The sequence below is a fragment of the Dama dama genome, chromosome 23 (genome assembly GCF_033118175.1).
Source record: "Dama dama isolate Ldn47 chromosome 23, ASM3311817v1, whole genome shotgun sequence".
NCBI classification, from domain to species: Eukaryota; Metazoa; Chordata; class Mammalia; order Artiodactyla; family Cervidae; genus Dama; species Dama dama.
In genome coordinates this window covers 23,833,901-23,844,062 of record NC_083703.1, presented here as the reverse complement: position 1 = coordinate 23,844,062, position 10,162 = coordinate 23,833,901, and the positions used below count along the sequence as shown (strand labels likewise).

General features: G+C 43.9%; 1 protein-coding gene across 2 annotated transcripts; it reads left to right on the top strand.

Moving 5' to 3' along the window:
- The first annotated feature begins 3,783 nt into the window (after positions 1-3,783).
- SKIDA1 (SKI/DACH domain containing 1) lies at positions 3,784-8,175 on the top strand. Of its 2 annotated transcripts, none has more exons than XM_061125650.1 (2): positions 3,784-3,966; positions 4,074-8,175. In XM_061125650.1, the coding sequence occupies exon 2, from the start codon at positions 4,184-4,186 to the stop codon at positions 6,986-6,988; it is 2,805 nt and encodes a 934-aa protein (XP_060981633.1). In that variant the 5' UTR covers positions 3,784-3,966; positions 4,074-4,183; the 3' UTR covers positions 6,989-8,175. The 2 variants fall into 2 exon arrangements, with proteins under 2 accessions (XP_060981633.1, XP_060981632.1); XM_061125649.1 differs by having other exon boundaries at positions 4,071-8,175.
- Positions 8,176-10,162: the final 1,987 nt, after the last annotated feature.

Below are 10,162 nucleotides of genomic sequence, written 5' to 3'. Positions count from 1 at the left end.
AAATAGAACCTTTGAAGATAAATTTAGCACATTCACACAGGATAAGTAAAGACAAATATGTTCATATCTTCATAGCCCATCACTTTAAAAACTGAAAGTGCTGATTTTTTACAACAAATGCAGAAGTAAGTGGACATTAATATATTTCTATCTGTATTTGCCACAGCGGATTTTCCTCTAGCAAACAGCTTTGTTTTCAAAGCTAAAATACTTTTTATGGTAGTGTGTAGATTATGCATTCCTCCCTGAGTAAATAATCGCATTTAATTAACAAACTCAGTGCATATCTTATATATGCCTAAATTCTCAGTTAAGTAATTCCCTGGACCCTTGGAGATGAATATCCACATAAATGTTAATTTGGGCATATCCACCCCACATATGTATATGTGCTTCAGAAACATAGAAGTTGATATATCTTAAAAAAAAAAAAAGAATTTGAATACAGTCCATCATCTGAATGGGGTTCATCTTTGATTGTAGAGGCGGCTGACATGGTCAACATATTTATCAAAGAAACCCCCTGGCTTTTGAAGAATAGTACTTTATACATCTGGATCTGCACATCCAGGCAAAGTAAGTAAATTATTGCATAACTTTAAGCATAATTGATAACAGACACCTTTAATTTTTCATCCCCATTCTTTTGGCCAGCTTTCACATTAATAATCTAAGCCATAAATGTTGGTAGCTATTGATCGAAATCCCCTGTGTGCATGCAAATCCATCTTAAAGTCCCCTGCCTTTCATGTGTGAGCGCTCAGGGGCCTCAGCTAGATCTTTTTATCGGGATCGACCCCCAATGTGCCTGGAGAAGACCCCGGATATGCAACGTGTGCTGATGGCCACAAGAAAGCTGTCTGTCACATTCTGTGTGTGTGTGTGTGCATGTGCACACGAGAATGTGCACACTCACGCCTTAACACACACACACACACACACACACACACTGATAGGGAAGTTAAAGAAACAAAAGAATGTATTAGACAAGAAGAAAGGTGTGTAATAAGAGTATTAAAAATGTATAAATGTGAAGGTATCTGAGTGCACAAAGATACTCACATAAATTGTATATATAGACCCAGTTCCCAAATCCCTTGGCCTTTATTTTTCTTCATTTGACCCAACAGACTGTAACTTTAGTGTAAAAAATACTATTCTGCTAGTTTTAAAAACCACCCATATTGCCAGTATTTTAAAGGTGAAAGAGGAGAAAGGAGAGGAAAAGGTGATTTTGAAATGGTTACTAAATCACATAGCCTTGTGCAGGAGGAATAGGACTGTGAGTTTGTGTGTGTGTGTGTGTGTGTGTGTGTGTGTGTGTGTGTGTGTGTGTGAAAATCTCAATAGGAATAGAGAACAACTAGTACTACCTGGCCAAATTAAAAAAAAAAAATAGGACGCTCCAGCCAACCTTTTGTAATGTGTTCTCAAAGGTTTTTTTCTGAGTTTACTATTTCTTGGCTGTTTGACTCTTTGGTGGAAATCTTAAAGCTGGGGGAGGGGAATTGAAGAGGGTGGGGTGAGAGGAAGAGGACTGGCAGTATATAAGTGCATCAGGAGAAATTTTAAAACGACATTATTGTCGCTGGCAATAGAAAGACTCTGCTCATTCTACTTTAAAAAACAAACACCAGCATCTGCTTTTCCTGGAAACTTTGCTTTCTGCTTAAACCTCTTGCATTTTGCCTCCTGCGAAAGTGAAAGAGAAATACGCGGTGTGATAGATCCAGATGCAAAAGAAAGCCAACTCGGTGGATGGTATTAGCTGTGACGAGGCATTGTTCATTGCTGCCTCTCGGTTACGTTTAAAGCCTGAAATATCACGAGATCCATTCAATGATCCTTCTCTCATTCAAGGGACAAAAATGTAATTTGCTGTAGCTCTGATTTCTTGGATGGAAATGCTAGCCTTAGATTTCAAAGGCAAGAACTAGACATCGCGGTTTGTACACACATTGATTAAGTTGAAGAGCGGCGATTACATCTGTGCTGAGTGCAACAGTAGTCCAGGGCTGACTTTTCAAATCCCAACCTCTGAGTTACAGACTCTCTTAAATAGACTTCCTTAATTTCCGGATGCACTTCTTGAAATTCCCAATTCTCTTCAAAATTCCTGGGAAATTACAAGAAAAATGAGGGTGGGGGTGGGGAACTATGGTGGGGATTTCATGCAAACTACCTTTTTGTGTGTCTGACTCTTCGGTTTTTAATCTCTCTCTCTCTCTCTCTCTCTCCCTCTCTCTTTGAGCCATACCTGCTTGTGCTAGTCAGACCAGAGCAGGGGAAGCTGGAACTTTTGAATGTGAAGGAAGAAATTACTGTACAATTTTTTTCTTGCAGGCTCTGAAATATCCGTTTATTCTTTTAACCACACGGATGTGTCTATTTTTGGAAGAACAAGGAAACATATAAATGCCTGGGCTGCATTCATGCTGTAGTTCCAAACACCGAACAGTTAAGAAGATTTTGCCGAATTTTGCAAAGCAGCCAACAAACTGCCTTGGGATCGTGGTGGTGCGACTGGGAAGACCTTTGCTCTCATTTGGCAATATTTTGGATATCCTTGAAAATGACACCAAAATATGCTTTAATTTGACTAAGAAGAGGTTAAACAATATTGATATTCATCCAAAGTGATTTTTTTTTAAAAGCAGATGCTTGGCTTTCATGGAAAAAAATGGGAGCTGTGGAAGATTCATTTAAACTACCAACCAAAAGCATCCCAGACCACTGAAATAGTCTGCATCATACAGCAGCACTTTCTTTTCATCGTTATTACCTAAAACCTCTGGAAGCACCTTGGGCTGTTTACCTTTTCTTTTCTGTGCTACAGAAGCAATCTGCTCCATGGAATTCTGACCTGTTGTGAACAGGACCCTGGCTAAGGCTGTGCTGGGGACTCTAGGACCATCCTGCCTCCAATCCAGCCTGCTTAATTGTGAAAAGTGTACACATTTCTGGCTTATCTATGCTTTGTTATGGGTCTGACGTGAAACTACCTCCTCCCCACTCCACCCCCCAGCAGAGAACCAAAATTCAGTTGAATTGTTACAGTGTTTCGGAGCTGGAGCCTTGAACTGCTTCACTGGTCAAATAACTTTGTTTCTGGTTGTAAAAAGGCATTTTAGTGGGGGGGGGGGGGGACAAGGAAAATCGAGAGAAATTCAAAACGTAAGTCTGTACTGGGATGGTTCACCGCGCGGATTTAACTTTGGAGCTCCCAGCCGGGCTCCTTCCCCACTCCCATAAGGGAAATACCAGGCTGTTCTGCACGTTTCGCTTAAGCTCCATTTTCCAAAGGAAAAGGGGGGTGGGATATATCTATTTAGGCTTAATAATGTTTTAAAAATGCTTTTCTTTGAAATGATAATAGCTATAGCGGTAAAATGCAAATAAAGCAAAAAATAGGCAATATTCCTTTAAAGGCGAATATACAAGGCTTTTTTTTTTTTTTTTTTTTTTTTTTTTTAGCGTACACACACTGCTTCTGATGAAGTCTGTGAGTCAGGCTGTTTCTGAGCTCCGATAGTTTAATGGAAAGATTTATATACCGACTGTATTATTTACTTTGGGAGGGGAGGTGGCAGTATAAGGGTATGCTAATTAGTGGGAGATTTTGGGGGGAAGGGGTGGAATATCAATTTTTATTGCATCACCTGTCAGGAGTGTCCAATCAGCGCTGGCTTTAGGGGAATTAATTGATGAAGGTGTCTCCGGACGAGCTCACTTCACTCTGTCATTTTATTTGTAGCTAAAGCAGCGGCGGGAATAGCAGCTGCATGTCTTTTCTCTTTCTCCTTCACATTCCATTATCATAGTGCTCCAATGGAGAAGGAAGGAATAGAGGGGCCCAGGTACTGATCTGCAGCGGGGACTTAGACCAACACACTGGCAGAGCAGAAACCGGATGGTTTTTTCCCTCTTTTTTAAAAAAACGAAAACCAAAAAAAAAGCAAGAATCAAGTCAGTGTAATTTCATAGTTTTTTTTTTTTTCTTTTCCCCAATAATTTCGCCTCGAGTTTGGCACTCCCTTCGCCGGGAATAACAGTCTTTGTTATTTTATTAGCAGGATGCCTTGAGACACACGCAGCATCTGGTGGAGGATTAACATACATACATGTGTATGTATGCGTCACGTATATATTTACTGCAAATGGTGGGGATCGTTTAGTGCCCGACATGGGAGACCTGAAGTCAGGTTTTGAAGAGGTGGATGGCGTGAGGCTCGGCTACCTCATCATTAAAGGAAAGCAAATGTTTGCCCTCTCCCAAGTCTTCACGGATCTGCTGAAAAACATCCCGAGGACGACCGTGCACAAGCGCATGGATCATCTGAAAGTGAAAAAGCACCACTGCGATCTGGAGGAGTTGCGGAAACTCAAGGCAATCAACAGCATCGCCTTCCACGCCGCCAAATGCACGCTCATCTCCCGGGAAGACGTGGAAGCGCTCTACACCTCCTGCAAAACTGAGCGCGTCCTCAAGACCAAGCGCAGGAGGGTCGGCCGGGCCCTGGCCACAAAGGCGCCGCCGCCAGGGCGCGCCGCCGCCGCCGCCGCCGCCGCCGCCGGCCCCCGCCCGGCTTTCTGGAAGGACAAGCACCAACTTTGGCGGGGCCTGAGCGGAGCCGCGCGGCCCCTGCCAATCAGCGCGCAGTCCCCGCGCCCGGGCGCAGCCGCCGCCGCCGCCGCCGCCGCGCGCCCAGCCGCCCATCTACCTCAGATTTTTAGCAAATACCCGGGCTCGCACTACCCGGAACTCGTGCGCTCGCCTTGCAAACCCCCTCTAAACTATGAAACTGCCCCGCTCCAGGGAAACTACGTCGCTTTCCACTCGGACCCTGCTTATTTTCGGAGCCTGCTGTGCAGCAAGCACCCGGCCGCCGCCGCCGCCGCTGCCGCCGCCGCCGCCGCCGCTGCCGCCGCCGCCGCCGCCTACTACCAGGCGTCGGCGGCCGGGCCCCAGCCCAAGGCGGCGGCGGCGGCGGCGGCGGCGGCGGCGGCGGGCGCCGGGGGCCCGGTGAGCCTGACCTACCGCTGCAAGCGCAAGCGCGGGGGCGCCAAGGACTGCCTGCTCGCGCCGCACGCCGGCGCCCGCCGTCTGCTGCTGCTGCCCAGGTCCTACAAAGCCAAGGCGGCGGCGGCGGCGGCGGCGGCAGCGGCGGCGGCGGCGGCGGCGGCCGCGGGGGCCACGTGCCTGGAAAGGTTTCATCTGGTGAGCGGCTTCTGCCCGCCGCCCCACCACCACCACCACCACCACCACCACCACCATCACCATCACCACCACCACCGGGCCCAGCTGCCGCAGCCGAGTCACCACCCCCCTCATCACCGCCGGCCGCAGCCCCATCTGGGCAGCTTTCCCGAGAGCTGCAGCAGCGACTCCGAGTCCAGCTCCTACTCGGACCATGCCGCCAACGACTCGGATTTTGGCTCCAGTGTGTCCAGCTCCAGCAACTCCGTGTCCTCGGAGGAAGAGGAGGAGGAGGGAGAGGAGGAGGAGGAGGAAGAGGAGGAGGAAGAGGAGGAGGGGGGCAGTGGGGCCTCGGATTCCAGTGAAGTCAGCTCGGAGGAGGAGGAGGAGGACTCGTCCACCGAGTCGGACTCTAGCTCCGGCTCCAGCCAAGTGTCAGTGCAGAGCATCCGTTTCAGGCGCACCAGCTTCTGCAAGCCTCCCAGCGTGCAGGCGCAGGCCAACTTCTTGTACCATCTGGCCTCCGCCGCCGCTGCAACCAAACCCGCTGCTTTCGAGGATGCCGGCAGACTTCCCGACCTCAAGAGTAGTGTCAAAGCGGAGTCGCCCGAGGAGTGGAATCTGCAGAGCTGGGCCCCCAAAGCGTCTCCGGTGTACTGCCCGGCCAGCCTGGGGAGTTGTTTCACAGAGATAAGGAACGATAGGGTATCTGAGATTACATTCCCACAATCTGAAATTTCCAGCATTGTAAAGAGAACTGACCTGACAATTAACTGCCTGGCGGAGGGGGCCTCTTCACCTAGCCCAAAGACAAACAATGCATTTCCACAACAAAGAATACTCCGAGAGGCTAGGAAATGCCTACAAGCAACTCCTACTATACACTGTGCAGATAACAACACAATAGCTGCTAGGTTCTTAAATAATGATTCTTCCGGAGCAGCAGCAAATTCAGAAAAAGATTCCAAAATCCCTCATTGTACTGAATTTGCTACGGATTTGCCCTCTTCTTCGCCAACTCATCCCGAGGTGGATACAGCAGCAGTAGCAGCAACAACTAAAGCCGAGAATCCCTGTACTGACACGGGCGACAGGACATTGCCGTTTCTGCACAATATTAAAATCAAAGTAGAAGACAGTAGTGCTAATGAAGAATATGAACCTGACCTTATTACAAATAAGCTAAAGTGCGAGTGCAATGATACAAAGGGTGAGTTTTACAGTGTGACTGAAAGTAAAGAGGAGGACGCCTTGTTAACTACAGCCAAGGAAGGTTTTGCATGCCCTGAAAAAGAAACTCCTTCCTTAAATCCACTGGCTCAGAGTCAGGGCCTTTCATGCACTTTAGGTTCTCCAAAACCTGAGGATGGGGAATATAAATTTGGTGCCAGGGTGAGAAAAAATTACCGGACACTAGTACTGGGAAAGCGACCTGTACTTCAGACACCTCCAGTCAAACCAAATCTGAAATCAGCTAGAAGTCCTCGTCCTACAGGTAAAACTGAGACACATGAAGGAACACTGGATGATTTTACAGTTATAAACAGACGCAAAAAGGTAGCCAGCAATGTAGCATCAGCAGTGAAAAGGCCATTTAATTTCATGGCAAATTTTCCTTGTCCACCATCACTCATTATTGGGAAGGATGGGGATTTGTGGCCGGCGTATTCCTTAAACACCACTAAGGATTCCCAACCTCCTCACAAGGCCCATCCTATATGGAAATGGCAGCTGGGCGGTTCTGCAATACCTCTTCCACCTAGTCACAAATTCAGGAAATTTAATTCATAAAAGAGTTTTTGGAAGATATTTTCTTGAACCATACCTTCCTTTTGTTGTAAACTGCACAGGATGGTTTGTACAAGTCCATTAATGTGTTACACCTCTTTTGGAGTCCTGGTTTATCGCATTTTGAAGACAGAAATCGGATTACTTTTTTTTTCCATTGCGGGTTTTTTTGTTGTTTTTTTTTTGAGTAGGGTGGGGGAGGGGTGGGAGAAGGGTTGGTTTACATTCCACAGACTATACTTCAGGCTAAAGACTCAAGTAAACTCAGTTATTACGGTAGAGCTGGAACACTTTACTGTTTCAATGCTAATAATGCACCCGGTACCTCAATTCAACTGCTACAAATAAATGTCAAAAGGTTGAATAATAAATATTACAATGAGCCATTAAGTTTATGCACTAGATTTCAGACCTGAAAGTGTAACTGTTAATTCAGTGAAACTTTGTTAGGTTGGTTACATGGTTACACAGTGAGGTAGCAAGAAGTTTCTTGTGGGGTATCTTTTTCTTTTTCTCCCCTCATTTCCTCTCCAAGAGTAGTTGCACTTTTTTTTTTTTTTTTGATTGGAAATATTGGGGAGTCCTGAATGAATGCTGGTAACAGCTGATTCACATATATTGAGTAAAGTAAATATAACATTGTCTTTTTTTCTTCCTTTTTTTTGGTAAAGGGTGTAATTTTACTTTTACGCCACTCCTTGCAATTGGAAAAGTCCTTTTTGTGTCCTCACCCATAATTTTAAATTAGGTGACTCTTACTATTGTCCTGCTTATCTTGTGGTCTGAACATGACTCCTCAAACTTGCAAAACAATTAAAATATTTCTCATAATAGCAGGATATTTTATGGTCTGACTCTTTATAGTGACAGCAGTAAAAAAAAAAAGCAACCAAGAAAAGGAAAATGGGTCAGAATTGTTAGAATACCCCAAGTGAAAAATAACAGTTATTTCAGGGCTTTTTGGTACCAGAACTCAGGCACTTGGATTTTATTACCTTTTACTTTCCCTGCATCTCTCTAAACTTCTGTTTTCAGACCATCCTGTGTATAGAGCAGGAGAGTTTCTACTGCAAGTGACAATCAGAGGTGACTATCTATATTTGCACTTAAAATCAAAGTAGTTCAACATGCAAATGGTTAGGGTCTAGCCCTTGGTAAGGGCCATGCTGGTGTACTATGTTGTGATGATGGAAGCAGTAAATCAAAATTATGGAAATTTGCACTGTTGAAAAGCATGCTTTAGCTTTATTTTCAATTAAAAACACTGTTTAAAATTCCTGGTTCCATACATTTCTACTTATTCCAGATTGAAGAACAGTTAACAGGAATGAATGGCTTTGTTGACATTTTCACTTGTAATGTTTTTGCCTGAAAGAAATGCATTTATTGGGTGTAGTGTTTTGTTGTGATACCATGTGATGAGGCCAGTCAGGTTCTGTGCAGACCACTGGTGGGATTCTTCCTAAATAACAACAAAACTTCACAAACTTATTACAAATCAAGTGCAAAAAGTTTCAGGTTGAAGAAAGTGAAGCAGCGATCACTTGCTATTTTGATAAAAATGAAATCTAATAATTTTGGGTCCACCTCCCCTAGTCTGACAAATTATAGATCTCAGATCTTTGCCATCTTAAACCTAAGAAGTTGCATCTATAGACCATAAATCACAGAATGAAACAAAACATCAATGAAATGTTTACTGTGTGAATTTAAGTCACTATTTCTCATGGAAATTCAGTCTCCCCCCCCCCCCCCTTAACCTTTTAATTCCTACTCCCTTTGAAATTTTCCTTTTGTCTATAAATGTTTCAGATAGATCTGGATGGTCTCAGCCCTAATTGCTGTATATGCTCTGTGGTTTTACTCTTTATTGTAAAGGACAGAGGCTGAGAGTACCTGCATCCAAATACATTTGGATGGAGTAAACAGATGCTTTGAACTGCCTCCCTTCCTTTCCTTCTTGAATGTTGCCAGATGTAGGTTCACTGGATCTTTTTTTTTTTTATTGGGATGATAGATATGGCCAAAGTAAAAATTGGGGGATGTTATCCTTGAAATCATGTTTATGTATAATTTTTCAAAGACCAGTACAAGTTACAGCTAAAGCCCCAGAAAGCTGAGCCATTGGCTTCTCAGTCAGTTCTTGCCTCTTTGGAAGGCAGTACAGAATTTGGGTGCAGTCAGTTGTCCTTTAAAATCAATCTGTAAAAAGTGTGACACACACACACTGGAGGTCTATAATTTCTACTCTTTAATTACTGCTAAGTCAAGAAAGTTTCAAGTATGACTACTACATTTAGACTAGTACTTTTCTTATTGGCTGTGGAATCATTGTGCCTAAATTATAAATTGAAAGTATATTTGAAGACTATAGATCTTGGGTGTGGGAGGACTGCAAGATGGAATAAGCACAATAAGCACAATTTAAAACAAATATACCCTATGGAATCTCTGACATAAAATATCGGCCTCCAGCTTTGACACTTGGTCTCCAGCCCTCAGAGAATCAATAGTTTCAGTTTATAGGAACTGGAGAATGAGCAGCAGGGAGGCCGAGGCATTCCAGAGTGATACCATCAAAAAGGAAGAAATGGAATAGTCCACACAAATTTCTCCTCACAGTACCACCACAAGCTAGCCAATCACAGCAAAACCTCAGTTGGGGCTTCTGTTAGGAAAGTGTACCAAATAGTATTCAGTAACTTGTAAATGCAAAGTATTTCTTCCATTTTAAGGAGCCTCTTAGCTGTTTTCCTATTCTGCTGTATTCCTAGTACAGTTTATTTCATTTTGGTTGGTTTATGATTGATGACAAGATCTAGATTTTCTAAAATGCTGTAAATGTCCTATTCGTTCAAAAACCTAAGACTTATAGAGAGAAAAACAAAAGTTATCTCCATTGATAGACTGCATTTTTTACATTTAAATGTTTTCAGGTGAGAGTTTTTTTTTTTTTTAAAGCACTATATGGTTCCAGGGTCACTGATTCATGTGTCTAAGACTCAACACTTACAGGCATAAGAAAAAAAATGAAGGAAAGGGCTCTTTTTCTGACTTTTTTGTGGAAACGAGTTATTTTTGGTCTCCTGTAAAAGTAGTTTCCTGATAAGACTGTGAAATGAAGATTTAATTATTTTTTTAAGAGATGTGTGTACTCTTGTCTTCCACAGTCAGGTT

Excerpts from the sequence above, each read along its gene's own strand:
- SKIDA1 (XM_061125650.1), top strand. The coding sequence starts at position 4,184 with ATGGGAGACCTGAAGTCAGGTTTTGAAGAGGTGGATGGCGTGAGGCTC.